The 17908-nt window shown below is 36.6% G+C and overlaps 1 protein-coding gene across 1 annotated transcript in view; it reads right to left on the bottom strand.

Annotated features, from left to right (window-relative positions):
• Positions 1 to 7430: 7430 nt before the first annotated feature.
• SRBD1 (S1 RNA binding domain 1) overlaps positions 7431 to 17908 on the bottom strand; it is a 226268-nt gene continuing 215790 nt past the window's right edge. Inside the window, exons 20-21 of the mRNA XM_017544825.2 lie at positions 11633 to 11817; positions 7431 to 8334 (exon numbers count right to left, since the gene is read on the bottom strand). Of these exons, the coding sequence (XP_017400314.1) occupies positions 8045 to 8334; positions 11633 to 11817 (475 nt within the window). The 3' untranslated portion in view covers positions 7431 to 8044. The remainder of the gene's footprint in view (positions 8335 to 11632; positions 11818 to 17908) is intronic.

The following is a 17908-nucleotide window of genomic DNA, read 5'->3' as shown; positions in this document are numbered from 1 at the left end:
TCTCAGCTCACTGCAACCCCCACCTCCCAGGTCCAAGTGATGCTACTGCCTCAGCCTTCTGAGTAGTTGGGATTATAGGCATGCGCCACCACGCCTGATGATTTTTGTATTTTTAGTAGAGACGGGGTTTCACCATGTTGGTCAGGTTGGTCTCAAACTCCTGACCTTGGGATCCGCCTGCCTCGGCCTCCCAAAGTGCTAGGATTACATGCACGAGCCACTGCACCCAGCCTATATTTTACATTTTAACCCAGTACCAATGCACATATATGTGCTTATACAACTGTAACAAAAATCATGAAAAAATATTTCACCTTACTGCATTGGTGGTGGTGGTATGGGGTTCACAATAACTGTCGACCTTTAAATGTGCATATTCTTTGACAGTGTACCACTGTGTTTACTGCAGCATTGTTTGCAGCTGTTTACGCGTATACAATGAAACATATTAAGGTAGATATGTAGGTACTGACATGAAAAGATGTACATGCTTGATAGTAAAGAGAAAGAGAACAGTGTACATATGATGTCAGTTTGTTTAAAAATCTTTATCTTGGAAGGAACATATCTATAGAAAAAGGGACGGGATTAACGTAAACTATAGAAGGTGGCTACTTAGCAGAGGAGATTTTTATTTTCCAACTTTTGTATTTCATTATTTCTGCCTTTTAGACTACATGTATTACTTTTTCAATTATGAAAAAAATAATAAAAATACAATTATAACAAATGTCCAAAATAACTTGATGTTTCTTGTGGGTGATAATACAAGTCAAATTATAGTATGCTTCACTGGAAATTCAATTGTTTTCGTAATTGTAGTAGCAAATTACATCAAGTTTGACTAAACTGGGCATTTTGAGTTTTAGCTTCGTAAAATCATCTTAACCCTGTGAAACAAAGAGTGTGAGTACACCTTAGGTGTGACTTTCTCTGGTGCTGCCTTCTCGTTCATTGCTAAGGGACTTAAAACTGGGAAGCAGGTGGGCAATGATCAAAGAATCAATCGTTAGGACTGGAGAGAGACATCCAAAAGCATGCTCCCTTGGGGGAAATTCCCTTGGTTATTGTGGGCCTGGCTATAAGAAGGTGCAAAGTTTTGTCAGAAGTGAAAAGCTTTCAGTAGCAGGCTTTCATCCGTCTTACTCGATTGCTTTTGCAAAATACTGCAATAAATCTAGAGACTTGTATTTGACCCAATTGCTTGGATAAAACTGAACTCTTAACTTTGTACCCCACCAACGTGAAGCTATTAAACTGCTCTCTCCTCCTACATCCCTCCACTACTCCATGCCTCCCTTCACCATTGTATCTTTAACTTTAAATTTTTCTGATAGGATTGGGCTACATAACATTTCAGGCTTACAATATTAGATGGGCCATACAGTTAGGATAAACTCTCTAGTATCTCAGAAGTTTCCCTGCAGCATTTAGATTAATAATTTACTTCCTTTCTTCAGTATGAGAGTTTCTCCTTAAAAATATTTAAGGAGTGGCTATATAATCCTTATTTAGATTCTTGATGTGAGGCAAGAGAACAACAAATCTTTTTAGGGGTGGTTTTTAAATTAATTTCTAAAAAGGTAACGTTTAGTGCTGACAGGACCAGAGTCTGCTTATCCCACTCTCTCCCTAAATAAGAAACGCAGCCTTCATGCGCAGAATCATCCTCACCATATAAAGTGAGTGAGTGAGAAGAAACCTAATCTTTCTTCCTGTGGAACAGACTGCTTTGGCAATGAGCCCAGTCATTCAGGAGTTCTCCATGATCTGTTATTTAAATCCAACTCATTATGACTGATTTTAGGCAGGAAGCCAAAATGAAAAGATGGACTAAATATATTTTTGGTTTTTCCATCCTGTCCCTTCTCGCCATCTCCAATTTTGACACAAGTGTTAACTCTGAGGTCAGGGTTAGATATGTAGACACCCCAACATAAGCACTCCATTAATCCAAAGCTAAGCTTTCTAAAGGTCCTGTGGTTTCAGATGAGATGGGATGCCACCATATTCCCAAGTAGACAACAGCCAGCTGAATTAGAAAATTTCTGATGATGCTGAACTTAAAACACCCCTTACTGTAGCTTAAATTCCAACTCCTTCAAGCTGAAGACATCTTCAAAAGATGTGTTATCTTTTTTATCCCTAGCACCTGGCACAGGGTCTCATGGGTGTTCAGGAAATGTCTTCTGAATGAAACTCTTAGGTCTATAGGTCTGTGTTTCCCCCATTTTTCCTCACATTCCACAACAGTGGCTATTCAATCGCTTCTCAAAGCCCTTCTAGATTGCTTGTAATTAAAAAAAATAATTTATATATAATCCATCTGGAATGCATTTTTGTTTGTAGCATGGCAATATAATTTTGCCCCAATCTGAAGTGCCATTTCTTAACATATATTAAATTCCCATTGACTTTACATTGTTTTTGTTTTTCCCTCACTTCAATAAGCTCCTCTATGAATTGTTTTATTCCACTCTTCTTTTCCTGTGTTAGTAACATACTATTTAAATGATGGCAGCTTTAGAGTATACTTTAATAGTAGTAGGGAAAAATCTCCCAAATCATGCAATTCTATTCTTCTTTTTTTTTTTTTTTTTTTTTTTATTGTGACAGGGTCTTGCTATTGCCCAGGCTGGTCTCGAACTCCTGAGCTCAAGCAATCTGTCTGCCTCAGCCTCCCAAAGTGCTGGAATTACAAGTGTGAGCCACCACATCTGGCCTCAATTATTCTTTTGAAGTACTGATTTGACTTTTCTCACACACTTTTTCAAATAAGTTTTATTTTTTAAGTTTAAATATACAGACAAAAGCAAAGCCAATTGGAATGATGATTAAAACTGTGGCAAAAGTAGATGTATGTATCATTTTTGGAGGACTGTTTTTCTATAATACCAATTATAGTCTTACAATTTAGGAAAATGGTATGCCTTAATATATTTTGCTTTTTAAATGTCATTAGTAATGCTTTATAATTTTTCCTCATAATCATCTTTTATATTGCTTGTTAGAGTCTAAATATTTTATAGTGTGTTGTAATTAATAGGACTCTATTCCGTCATACTGTTTTAACATGATTTTTTTGATGTTCATTTTACATCAAGCCATTTTATGGGATTCTTAGATGTTCATTTATTCACCCAATCAATATTTATTGAGCAACTGTCACATGCTGGGCATATTTCTAGATATAGGGGATACAGTGGAGAACAACACAAATGTATATTAAGGAATACACTTTGCTGTAAGCCTCCACCCCACTTCCCTCAGCTTAAATGAATGAGGAGTTTTGTTTTTTTCTCACATAATGTAAAGTCTGGTGCAGGCAGTTTGGGGCTATTTTGGTTACTCCATAATGCCAAGATACATTTGGAAATTTTCAGTCTTTCTGATTTCATCTCCAGCACCTTCTGCATTCTATCTGCATTCCAAGAAGGAAGGTGGGCAAGGGCACACATGGGTTAAAACAAAGCACGATAGCTGAGCTGTCTGTGCTCCTCACTCTTTCTAACTTTCCTAGAATTCAATCCTATGACTTTTGCCTACATGAGTGAACATTGGTCATGTTCATGTCCATTAGCCACATCATTGCTCCTCTCAAAGCATGATCTTCTTAGAAAGAAGGGGAGAAATCTGAATAAGCATCTAGCAGGCCTGCCATGAGACAAAATTCTTGCCCTTATGAAGTTCAAAAATTTTATAGCTGAGAGTCTTGGATTTCAACACCTCAGCCCTTGGACCCTTTCTCTATCTCCAATCATCCCACTGGTGGTCTCATTCAGTCTCACGGCTATAAGTAGTTATGCTAGTAACTATCAAATTCACATTTCCAGTCCAGCCCACTCCCATGAACTTCAGACTCACATAACCAACTTGACATCTGCACTTGGATGTGTAATGAGTATCTCAAATTTAACCTGTCCAAAATGAATACCTTTACCAAAACTATTCCCCCTGCCAGTCTTCTCATTTCAGTAGACAATTCTATCCTCCTGATTGCTCAGGCCAAAAATCTTGGAGCCATCCTAGACTGTCTCATATCTTATGCCAGGAAATCCTGTTTGGCTCTACCTCCACCTTCTAACTACATCCAGAATCCCACCACTTCTCACCATTTCTACCACTAACATCCTGATCCAAGCTACCGTTATTTTAGCCTGCATTACTGAGACAGCCTCTTAACATTATTATTCACATAGATAATCCTTTCTGAATTCTGAGTTCTTTTTTTTTGACAGGGTCTCGCTCTGTCACCCAATCTGGAGTAGTGGCACAATCACAGCTCACTGCAACCTCAGCCTCCTGCATAGCTGGGACCACAGGTGTGTGGCACCATTCCTGGATAATCTACTTTTTATAGAAAGGGGGTCTTCCTATATTGGGGTCTCCCTATATTGCCCTGGGCTCAAGAGATCCTCCTACCTTGGCCTCCCAAAGTCCTATAGCGTGAGCCAGTACACCTGCTTGATAGACCAGAATTTCTTTTAATTGATCTTACCTTATCCTTTACCTCTGCTACTTATCCCATTATCATTCCCTATGCTGTCAGTACCAAAAACTGCAGCTCCTCTATAATCTCAAGGTTATGCACTCCACTTTTCACAAGCATTCTTATCTAAACCCATTATTTCCTCTATTATTCCCACTCCAACATCCCTCTAACTCCATCAGGGCCTACAATCCTTTAACCCCATACTTTCCCACTGTTCCTCACTTTCCCCTTATACTCTCATTTTTCCTCTTAAGCTTAAATTCCATGGTCAATAGTTTCTTTGTCCACATACCCTCAACTTCTTTGTCCTCTTCATCGCACTTGTCTGACAAACTCCCAACCCTGATTAAATCACCTCTCCACCTAATCTGGGCCCAGACTCACAGAGCTGCTGGGCTGGAGAAAAAAATAGCTGACTGATCCTACATTCAAATAATGATCAATAATCTCAAGTGAAACATTTAACACTGCCTAGAAATCACACTGTTTCCCTAGGCTTTTCACTGTCAATCTCATCCATTTCTCACCCTTTCCTTTCAAACCTCCAATTCCCTTTCTCTTCAATATTCAGTCTCATATGATGGTATTCCTTCATAATTCAACAAGAAAACTAGAAGAAATTCAGAGACTTTCCATGACCTACTACATTTACCTACCTACATCTGTGCTCATATACTTACTCCTTTCTCCCGCTGATATGAATAAACTCTTTGTATTCCTATCTTAGACCAACCCCTTGTGCACGAGATTCCATCTGATCTCATTTAGTCAAGGATATCTTTCCAGTAATTCTCCCCTCTATCTCCTGTATCATATTTTCCTATTTTACTGGATCATTTCCATTTGTATACATTTCTTTTGTCTTAAAAAAAATAAAAAAACCTTTGACTCCATTTCCCCCTTCCAACCACTATGCTATTTCTCTTCTTCCTTTACAGCTAACCTCCCTGAAATAACTGTCTGTATTCACTGTCTGCAATCTAACTCCTCCTACTCTCTTAAGCCCATTCCAATATAGCTGATCCACACCATTTATTGGGAAGAGTGCTTACTAAAGGTCAATAAAACATTTGTCCTAGTTCTGGTCATCTTTCACGTCTCAAACCCCACTGAACTACTTTGACGTTTCTAAGTCAATCCATTTATTACATGCTGTCACCAGTATATCACTTATGATTGTAATTTTATATTTTTTATTCTTTAATTATGCTTTCTCAATAGACTCTAAGCTCCATAAGGACAGGGATAATGTCTATTTTTTTTTCTTCTTTTTGTGCTCCTTACCACTACCTATTTGTCTATCACAATTTTTGGTCAGTGACTAGCACAATGCCTGGCACACCAGGAGGCCAACAGTAAATGTATATGGGAATAAATGCTTTATCATATTCCCATTTAAAGTTTGGAAAAAGGAGGTCTGTAGAAGTAGAGATACCACCTCAAAGGCATGCTGTGGATTACTAGTAGAATAGGAACAATAAATAGAATATAATGGATCATGATGCTACACTTTGGATTTATAAATGAGACGTGGTTCCTTGTTTTATAGCTTAGGCCTTATACCAGCCTCTACCATGTTTGGGCTGGATGGGACAAACTATGCAATCTAGTGCAATGTCAAGTCCTTGTTTTGTCCATGAAGGCTTAGCTGCCAGGTCAACAGAGCAGCTTCACACTTTCAACTACTCTTGTTCCTGTATCCTAAGTGCCCAGGGAGAAGGTCTCTTTCCCCAAAGCATTCATGTGAAATTATGCTTCAGAGTAAAATTCTTCAGATACACATCACTCATCATTGATCTACAGATTATGAACCTGGAAGAATATTGGGAGGACTGAGTAGGAAGATCAACTTAAAATTTTAACATTAAGATAGACCCATTGTGAGTTGAAGACCAGTAAGAAACAGAGAAAAAGCATTTTAGAAATGAAATTGCTAGACAAATAGCTGTATATATCAAAAAAGTTGATATATGCAACTTTTAAGGAACCTACTGCATTAAAAAGATTTGTGGCCGGGCACGGTGGTTCGCGTGCCTATAATCCCAGCACTTTGGGAGGCTGAGGCGGGTGGATCACGAGGTCAAGAGATCGAGACCATCCTGGTCAACATGGTGAAACCATGTCTCTACTAAAAATACAAAAATTAGCTGGGCATGGTGGTGCACGCCTGTAGTCCCATAGCTACTCGGGAGGCAGAGGAAGGAGAACTGCTTGAACCCAGAAGGCAGAGATTGCAATGAGCTGAGATCGCGCCATTGCACTCCAGCCTGGGTAACAAGTGAAACTACGTGTCAAAAAAAAAAAAAAAAAAAATTTGTGTACACCAGTTGGATATATATTTTGAGAAGAACAAATTACCAGGTAGAACTACTATTAGTTGATCGTATGATTTATCATAAAAAATGGGGCACTCTGAGGATAAAGAGGGGCAATATTGAAAATTATGCCAGGACAACGGGTGTTTCCTAGGCAAAAGAACAAGACTGGCCGTCTTTAGTAACCATCCCCTACTTACCATGCATGGAGAAATGCAGACATTCAGTCACAAAATATCTTCATCAGGCAAATCAACAGCAGCAGCAGTAGTCAGAATGGATACCAGTCCACTGTGGGCTTTATTTTGACCCTGAATGGTCATGCTAATCCTTACCATCTCCACTGAATGTAAAAAGAATAAGAGTCACTTCCTTTATATACTTGATTTTCTTGTCCCCTCACACACCTGATCTATATTCAATTTTTAAAAAGGCCATTTCTATCCCTATTTGAAGTTTAAATTCTGATTTAAGAAAGGACATGCTCTTCTGTGCTAAGTCAAACAAAACTATTCTTCAAATTTCCAAAGGCTTCCCTATTCTCCAAAGGTTACATAAACCGTATATTCTTTCATCAAGACTGACTTCTAGGTCGTTCACTGAATCAACATAGCAAAAACAAGTCACTAGCCACAAACCTTTATTGTTGGGGTCAATACATATATCCTTTTGAGAAATGTTTTGAGCCATTTATTTCATGGCTATGAACATGTCAGAATCTGTTTTACTGGTATATTTTTGGTTTGCATGACAAGGGAAAAGAGATTATTGCAAAATTATGAATCAAGTCCAAAAGGCTTGATTAAAAAAAATCTATAAAATGGAAGGATTAAACACTACCCAGCCCTACTGTGTCAACAAAAGCTACACAATTCAAATCAAGAAGACAATCCCATACAAATCCAGCAAGGCAGATGTTGGCAATAGAAGTTAAGCTGTTACACAAAATGCAAAAGGAGTTAAATTACAAAAAATAAAAAACAAAATTTTAGTCAGAAAACTTACTACATAAAGCCATGTAAGAATGTGCATTAGTTGTTTTCTTTAAGGGGAAAGGAAATCAAAATGTTGGTTTTCTATTCAGAAGAAAAAAACAAAGAAAAGTGTTTGGAAAATATTTCTAATATTAAGTGAATTCTTTCTCATCTGCTAACTAGAATTTACAAACAACTGACTTATCCTTGTCAATCTGTAAAAATGAGAAAATTAAACCAGTGTTTGGCCTTCAGTGGGACATTCATAACACCCGAATGAGGTCCAGAGTAATCCTAGATCGGGAGATGTCAATGTTGAGTACTTGGACTTCCACTTTTTCTCCGGGGCCTAGTCCAAGGCTCCTTCTCTTCTTTGTTTTTGAAAGTTTTGCTTCTGTTACATTTCGTATGGGAATCAGACCAGCTTTCCCCACTCCTATATCCACAAAAATTCCAAAGAGAGTGGCATTCTCGACTCTGCCTGTAAGAACTGTCCCAACTTGCAGATCTTCCAGGCATACTATGCTTCTCTTGAAATCAGGTTTATCAAAATCTGTAAGGAAAGATAAAAACATAAGTGTAGATATGGTACTGTACTTCCTATATACAACATAACTTTGTGAATAGGCACTTATTACATATTACATGCCCAGACCAAGATTAAAGATTAAGGGGGAACATAAAAGGAGCTAAAGACAGAGGCTTGCCTTCAGAGAACGCGCATATCAGCTGGAGACAGCATTCAGGCAGTAGAAACAATTCAAGAAAATTTACTTTCTTCTCTCCAACTTCTAACATGTACACACTAGCATTATACATGAGGATTGAGAAGACAGTCTTATTTTCCTCTCTGTGAAGAGGTGATGAGGATACATATTTGCTTAATAAATATACAAAGCTAAACTACAAACACTGAGAAAGTAATACCTTTGGAAACAAGAGACTGGAAGTTTTTCTTTGTTTCGCCCCCCAGTGCCTGGATTATTAAATTGTTTAAAGATGGTAGAAAGTACATCAACTTTTGGTCAAATGTGGATAAAATTTAAATGTTCTTTTTTCCACACTTCTTCCCACAAATTTGGAACTCAGAAAATCAATTGTCACCCATTTCAAATATATTTATTCAATCAAAACTTAGGGATTCTTGATTATCTATGGCTCAGAATCCCAAACAAGGTAGTGCCTAAAATTCTTTCTCTTTTTTCAATTAAATTCATCAAACATTTATTAACTCTATTATTTCCTGGCCAGGCACTCTGCTGGGTGCTCGAGAAACGATGAAGATACAGATTTTTGTTTCCAAGCTTATAGCCCAGCATATATTTCTTTGTTCATTATTGTCCAAAAGGTGGGCATAAAGCATGCCAAGGAATCATTTTGGTTCTAGTTAAAAACAAAGGTTTTTATGAGGGAGACAGTTAGAACTAACACTTTAAATGGAGCTTGTGGATTATCTGTGGACTCCATTTATCCATGCTTCTCTTGAAGGCCCCCTTTCCTAGGATTACTGAGTGTTGACTCTAATAACAAAGAACACATTCTATGCTTGGATCTCCTTTTACTAAGGCCTCATTTTCCCCTCCACCCATTCCATTTCCTTTTCCTCCACAGCTGTTGGCTTTATCCTGATGACTTGTTAAAGCTATCCTTTACATTTGTATTAACAACTGGTCACCCCTTTCTTCCCTTCCCCCAGTCTAACCATACTGATACCAAGATGTTTTAAAAATTAAGCTTTTTCCTATAAAACAAAATAAAAACCTTCTTCAAACTCCAGATCTCACTGTTCCCATAAAAAAAGTATGCTAAAATTGGAATTGATTCTGTGGAATTTTACCTGATGCGAAAGCAGTGAATTCCAAAAGCAAGAAACCTACAGTAGTAATATAATATTCCACTAGGCTAGGACTGTGTCAAAGCAAAGTAGAACTAAGTCGCTCATCAGGGGCAGAGGTAGGATGGTCTCTGAGACCCCATAGGCATTGTTTTTATGCTTGGAAATTCTTTCTCTCTCTCTTTTCTTGCAGAGGTTCAGCTGCTGCAGATTCCCTAAGGGTTCCTGATCAGCTGCTTAGTTTAATCTTGCATGGAAAATCAGAGTCAGGAACTACTTAACATATTCTTGAAGACAGTCTGGGACACTGAGAAATCAGAAAATCCTCTGTGTACCATGCAAACTTTAACAGTTTCATAGCCAAGCATTTTCAGACCCTGTGTCTGGACTGCTTTTGATGAACCCAATTAGGGAAATTAGTCACCATAGTATTAATACACATGAAATTAATTACACCATTGGTAAAAACAAAAGACAGAATTAGTATGAGGAAAGAATGAGGCAGTAAGAAAGGAAATATTTTTGAGTAAATGAAGAAAGGAGATGTAACATAAATATCATCACGTGGAAATGCCCAAAATACTATCTGTCCTCTCAAAAGTATGGTTTTTTATGCCTTCCCCACCTTGGGGATGTGTTTAGTGGTAAGATAAAAGTTCTCAGACATTTTGAAAATTGTGACTTACATTAAGGCAAAGGTCAGTTCCAAAGTTTGCCTAAAGAGACCTATTTAAAACTTTGCTTTTACACTGATAAGCACTGCAATAACTGGAAAGCTCAGTCCAGAGCCCAGATGCATGTCTTTCTGCTCAACTTGGCTGGTAGTTTAATTGGACCATATAATTTGAAAGTTGATTTTTGCTCTGAGTCTACAATGCAACTGGGATATTGGAACAATCGACACTATGACAGAAAAATTAAGATGTACGCAAAAGTCCAGTATAGGACACCTGCAGTTAAAGCATTTTTTGCCAGCCCTCTAATGCAAAGGATGTACGCATACCACCTCCAAATCCAACATTTTTGAGAACCACTGCTCTACTTAGTACTCCTGCTAAAAACCACCCAAGAAATTCCCATAAAAGGATACCAGGCCTCCAAATGGAGATGAATTTGTCTGCTGAAACATCCACATTGTGTGGAGAACCTCTAGGAGGCTTCTACTCCCACATTTCTGGCGTAGTTCTTATTGGGTGTTATTTTATTTTTCTTTAACTTAAAAAAAAACCCTACAGAAGAAGGAATAGCACAATGAACTTGCTGAATGTATTTTAAAATTCCTTTAAGCCTTTTCAAAGAAGTATGTCTAACCATCTCAACACAGCCTAAATCAGAATAAAAGGCCAAGCTGTAAACATGATACCATCAAAACTGGTTATGAGACTAGTGAGCAGATTCATTTAAATCTCAGGGGTTCCTATTCAAACTTCCTTAGGAAGTAGGTCATTTGATACTGTAATCCTTTTTCACTGGGTCATTGCTCTCAACAACTATGGTTGTTATACTTCCCTCACCATCTACCTGTGCTGAAAGCTGAGAGCACTTTTAATTAGAAGGAAAATCAACAGACAGATATTATCTTATTTGTTCAATGTGTTCACTGACACAGAATCTAAGAACTTTGAAGGCTATAATTTAGGAATAAGATTCACTTTTTAGCTTGTGAAGGGACCACTTTACCTTGCACTTCTGGCTTCCAGGAGATAAAAACAACTTACAAAAGGACCATAAAAAAATGTGTGCTTCCATGCATACAGCAGTACACACATGATGCATTTAGTTTAGTAAATGGGAAATCCACAGTGGATGAGGGGTCCGGGGAGACCACGTGGCTTCTAGCTTTGGCTCTGGATTTTAACTATAATGACTTTGAAGGAAATTAATGCCTTAATTTTCTATGTATAAAATGAGGCAATAATACCCATTTTGCTTATGGCACAGGATTGCTGTGAAGATCAAAAGAGAAAATGGGAGCTATATAAATGCAAGGTGCTATAATTCAAGTTCAGTTGTTTACCTGTTCGAAAGTCAAAGCTTTCAGGTTGACTGAGACCATCTATGATGACCTGTAAAGTGTGTACTGTTGTTTGCAATCTTTCTGCAGTTTTCTCTATTCCTTCCTTCTCAAGAAATGAATTTATTTTTTGTTGCATTTCAGGCTTTCCAATCTCACAGAGTGTCCCTCCAATGGATGATAAAAACCTGCAGTGGAAAAAATAAAAAGCCCAGCACTTAATAATATTACTTCTTTTGTAATCTCCCTATACAGATCACCCTAAAATTCATTCATCTTAGACCCATACGTCAATCAATCAGTCTTTACTGAGAATTATGTGCCCTGTGCTGTAAACTGTCTTGAAAAAGACAAGGCTGAGGGAGAGGGAGAAAGTGGATTAAAGGTTTTTATTAAAGTGGATTAAAGATGCAACTTATCAAATAAAGCACCTGCTCAGAGTCAGCACCAAAAACATTTTACAGTATAATATTCATTACAGTTTAGTGTCACATATATTTTAAAAATAAGGCTATCTATATTTATCTGTTTCCTACAATTTCAGTTAGGAAAACATTTTAATTTAAATTAAAATAGGCAAACAATTTATGACACCAAACTCTAAGAAAATATGCATTAAATATTCCAGCTTTTGAAAAATGAATGACTCTATTCATGTGTCATATCATTGCTTTTTACTTCTGTATACCCTTGATGGCAGTATTACCTGTGCAGCATATCATCAGCTTAATAACTCTCAAATTCCATTAACAGTTGAGCCTCACATGAACTAAATTATATCAAGTATATTCAGTATTCAGAGTCGACAGAAAAAATATGGGAGAGGATATAGAAAAAATTAACTCTCTTCCAAAATGGAAGCAGGTAAAACTTCCATTATACTATCTAAAGATGAATATTATCTTTATATTTTTTATACAATATGTAGCTGTAATATTTGCAAAATAAAAAGATCTGCCTTTTATAATTTTCTTTTGCTATATTTACCATTATCTTCGATTGCACAGTTGCCTCTCAGTTACTTTTTTAATTCAGTAAGAAGAAAAAAATAATTAAAGGGTTAAGATGCATTTCCCCTTTATTTCATGTGAATATTGGGCTGTAGTTTACTTTCGTGGCATTCCTTGACTGGGTATTTTTCTACACCATTAAGTTCCATTTCCTATGATTAATGGTACTTTAAAAATGTCAACACAGTAATCAGGCAGATAATGATACTAATGCCTCAAATCCTTTCCTCTAAGGATACCTCTGGAATACAGAAAGAGAAAAAGGGAATTGTCAGAGGCTTGTCTATAATCAGAATTGGGATATATCCCATTTGGCAGGTTGCTGCACTATCAAAAAAAGAATGCTTGTGATTTTAAGCCTCTTTTGCATTGCTGTGTTGAACTGGAAAGGTCTCTCCAGTGATACTCTGATAAGAAGAATAATCCAGCATCTGGTGGAGAAAGTTCTCTCATCTCTCATTTAAGCAGGGCAATTCTTTGGATTCAATTGTGCAAACCTCCTACATTATTACAGTCATATATATGGCCAAAAATGGATACGCTGCATGGCATTCAACTAATTCTCTTGAGAATATATTTTGGTTAATGTTCTAATAAAAGACCAAAAAGTTGGTGTTTGGTCTCCCTCTTTGAAAATGAGCTTTCATCCAAAACTGGTGGTCAGTGAGATGACACTATTAAGTCTGTGTGCCTGTGGCTTCTCCAGCATGGTGGACGGCAGTCAGCCGGTATCTCTTAGTGCTGATGGATAGACAGTAGCACACAAGGGTCCTGGTGAAAGGGAACAGCTGCTGGAGCTCTGACTGATGGGGCAGATGACACATGACCACCTCTTTCCAAAGCCAGCTTCCTTACACAACTTTCTAAATAATGCATGCCCTGCTGAGCAGGTTTCCCTGGTATTCACCTTCTTGATTTTATTGGTCTGCAACTAGCTACTTCACAGAATATCTTTCAAAATCCTGAAGATTCTGGCTTATAACCATCTGTTAAAATGCCAAAAAGTATACTCATGAGCTGTAAGTCTAGAACTTTGAATAGCATTTTATAATTATTAAAAGTAACTAAATGGCAGAAACTTCCCAAAGCACTGTATGAGTCTTGGATGCAATAACAAAAACACTAGTTCAGCAGGCCACTTAGAATCTTAAGGTTGCTTGCATGTGTGTACATGTGTGTACATGTGTGTGTGAGAGACAGCGGGTGGGGAGAGGTGGAACTAATTGCTACCAAAGTCACTTCCAAATAAAGAATTCTGCCTATTGTGGTTGCAGATGTAACAAGAACATTGGTCTGTTTAACCTGGGTGCACATTTCATATATCATTTTCATTCTCACACACATAAACCTGAAGGCATTGGTAACTGAAATCAATAAAAAAGCACCAACTTATGCTCCTAGCTAATGCTTCATATTGATCAACCCTATTTTTAAATGACTACAAAGTCAAGTGCTTTTTATTTTGAAAACTTTCTTAAAGTCAACAAGGACATGGACACACACACACACACACACACACACAGAGCCAACAAAAGGGAGAGGAACTATAATATGAACTGGGAATAGCATTTGAACTGACCTCTACCTTACTGAATTTTAAATATAGTCAGCTGTATCTGATAGGAAGCAATGGTTTATACTTAGTAGCCACTCAATAATGTTCTTTAAATACCCTAAGAAAAGTTTATTCTATGTATTCTAAATTTCACTTCAGAATTAAGTGTGATAAGTAGTATACAATATAAAGTTTCACTTTAGAATTGAGCGTGATAAGTAATACTCAATACAAAGTACTTTCTAGCTCAAAAGTACCAAATAAAAACGTACTGCATTATGAAGCATGGCATACAGAAGTGAACATGTAGTGGTAAGTATCTGTCAGACATTATTCTAGATAGATTTTTCTCATTTAATCATGACAACGATCCTAAAAGGTAGGTATTATATCATATAGGGAAAATAAAATGAGGTTCAGGGAGTTTAAATAACTTGCCCAAGGCCATCAAGTTATTCTAACTGGAGTTTCATGCCACACAATATATCTATGTCTGTGTATAAAAAGATATTTTAAATTTAAAGTGTTGCATTTAGTTAAGATAGGGAAATAATACTTTTGGTAATTTTTACAATTTACTGGCAGATTACTTTTAACATTAAAAACTTAACATTGAGTAAACCTGCAAAGAAATTATTATATACATGCTTATAAACAGACAATTCTCTCAAAAGTCAATGAATTATTAAAGTCATATTCTCATTTTCTCCACTGTTTTTGGAAGGCTTTTTCAGGTTGCTAAGGACTGCTGTTTGGGCTGCTGTTTTTATTTAACATGTAATTTCATCCATCTTACTTAAAGTAAGAAAGTAGCATAAATGCAGCAAATAAGCACGTCATGTTCTTTAAGCACACATCTGCACAAAGTTAAAACACAGACCTTGCAGCAGAGTTAATGCTTATTTTTCAAACAGAATGCTATATAACCTAAAATGGCTAATATTTTCAACAGAAACTTGTTATAAGTATAGGGCTTTTCTCCTCAAAGAATAAGAAAAGTCTTGTAAGGCTTTTCCCAAAGAATAAGAAATTCTCAAGATTCATGGCTTCAGACATGGCCATTCAGTTTTATGTAATCGTTTCCAGCATGGTGATTTAGGAGCTGAGGACTCGGTTCATTACATTAAAGCAACATGATACCCTACAGAGCATAGAAGAACCATGGTGATGCAACACAATCACTTTAAAAACAACTTAATATTAGCATGTGCTTTGTGGGCAAAACACATATGATTTACAACACCACCAAGAACCATGCTATAAGGGCAGAGTACATCTAGTCGTCCACACACTCTCAACACTTGTAAGAGGCTTTCCTACTTGATTATTTTCACCCATTAGCTTTACTCAGTTTTAAAGTAATAACATCAACAAGCAAAAAATTAAATGTTAGAACACATCATTTTAGAAATGAATAGGTACAGGTAGATAGAGCAGGCCATAATTTGTAATACAGGTTAAAAATTAAATACTTTAAAAAGAGCTTATACTCTTAAGAAAATCTGGCTTTTTAAAAAACTAGGTAGATTAAACTGTGGAACATTAAAGAAAGTTTAGTAATAATTTATTACTCTAAAAATCTGTTACTGTTTCTATATTTTTCTCTATATATAACATATGTGTTTATGTATACATTTCTTTAAAAATTATTACTCTCTATTTTCAAATTTACTGCTCTTAACATTAAAGACTGAATATAAATTCCAGTGTGGCAAAAGAGGAAAACATGCTGCTCCTTTATGCTATCTACAGAGGAGCTGAATTTACACAGGTGAGTATATCACAGTACTATTTAGCTTACAAAAGAAGTGCTGGCTCTACCACAGCAGTCAAATAAAAGGGACAGCAATGTGAGCTGCATTTTAATCATCATCAAGGAATCTTTTCAAACTATTTAAAGACAGGGTCTTGCTCTTTCACCCAGGGGCTGTTGCAGTGGTGCAATCACAGCTCACTGCAGCTTTGGCCTTCCAGGCTCAAGTGATCCCCCTCCTTTGGCCTCTAAAGTAGCTGGAACCACAAGCCCACCTAATTTTTGTGTTTTAAAAATGTTTTGTAGAGGTGAGGTCTCACTCTGTTGCCTTGGCTGGTTTCAAACTTCTGGACTCAAGAGATCCACCCACCTTGACCTCCCAAAGTGCTGGCATAACAGGTATGAGCCATTGCACCTGGCATTTTCAAACATCTAACCTCCTTGTTAAACAAAGATACTGAATAAGGCCAGAATCCTTAAAAATCTATGCTGGTGCAAAATATACAAGTAATTATAAATTCAAGTATCACTCATTTGTGGAGAGGGCCACAGAATTACCTATTGTACTACAAGAGCTAACAGATATCTAGTGAAAATAATATTTAAATGGCATTTCTTAGCATAATAACCAGAGAAAGGGCAAATAATTCTCCACTAGAATTACAGTTGAGACCATTTTTTTTTTTGCAGTAAATTAACATACTAAGATAAACATTTAAAAAATGTAACCCCTTCAGAAAGAGTCATGAAGTTCTTCTGAAAGCTCTTCCAGACTCTGATCAAAGAATATATAGTTTAAAAAGGCATGCAGCTAACTGGGCAGGGGTGGGGGCATTTTAAATGCTATCGCTTGGTACCATTTGGAGCACCTCCTGCATATATGAGTAGCAGAAGAAAAAAAAACAAATGAAACGAAAAGAGAAAGATTTGCTGTCATAGATGAAGGAATGCAGTTTGTCTTCCAGAGGACTCGGTTTACAACCATCAGGCTATTATCTGCTTCTAACTTCTGAAGAACTTACTAAATATTTCCTGCTTTTTCAAAGATCTGTTATAAATGTACAGAAACTGGATATTCATTGCATATTGCACTCATTGTATGTAGGAAAACATATCCTTATTAAGCTGTTTTATTTTACAATTTCTATTACTTAGCAATTTAGCATTACTGAATAAGAGTAAACATTTTTACAAGTGCCAGTTAAAATGTCCTGAGAGAAATCTTCTAAAAGATTTAGGATGATCAACTTTTTAGAAATAGTTGAAGAGTGTTCATATAGTTACCTCCAAGTATCTAAGATCAGTGAAATAGTAACCAGTGCCATACATAATCAGCAATGATTATGTAGTTTTTCCTGTTTCAGAACCACTCACTTTATACTGTGTAATTATCATATAATTTAAACAAATGTACATATACATCTAAATGAGTATGAGTATATAAAAATAAGAAGGTGTCATATACTGAAATGTTGCTATTATTGCTCCAACGATGTCTAAACGACTGTAGGGATTGCCTTAGAAATAAATTTACAAGCAACATAAAAAAATCAGTTTTCTCACATTTTGAAAAATAACAAACTATTACCCTCCCAAAAGAGAACCAGAAAAAAAAAAATCAATGACCCAGTAATATGCAGCCTGATCACCCTCTTTCTGTTTGTTTCCACATACTCTACCATTTCCCCGCCCAAATGATTAAGATTTGCTAAAATCAAGGCTCTTAAAAGGAATGTGACAAAATGCTGAAACCAACTAAAAATAATTTAGGAAAACATAATCAGCTTTATTCAATAAACATTTATTTACTGTGGAAGAAGATTCTAGGAAAGGTTAACAGAGCCTTTGCCTTGAATGAGCTTACAATCTAATTTTAAGTAATGACAATAATTGGAAGTCTTACGCTTATATCTGCTCTTTCAAATATAAGATACGCAGATAGATAGATACTTTGACAGTGC

The sequence above is a fragment of the Cebus imitator genome, unplaced genomic scaffold, assembly GCF_001604975.1.
Source record: "Cebus imitator isolate Cc_AM_T3 unplaced genomic scaffold, Cebus_imitator-1.0 Scaffold172, whole genome shotgun sequence".
Lineage (NCBI taxonomy): Eukaryota > Metazoa > Chordata > Mammalia > Primates > Cebidae > Cebus > Cebus imitator.
Note: the sequence above shows the minus strand (reverse complement) of the source record. Positions and strands in the feature narration are given on the sequence as shown.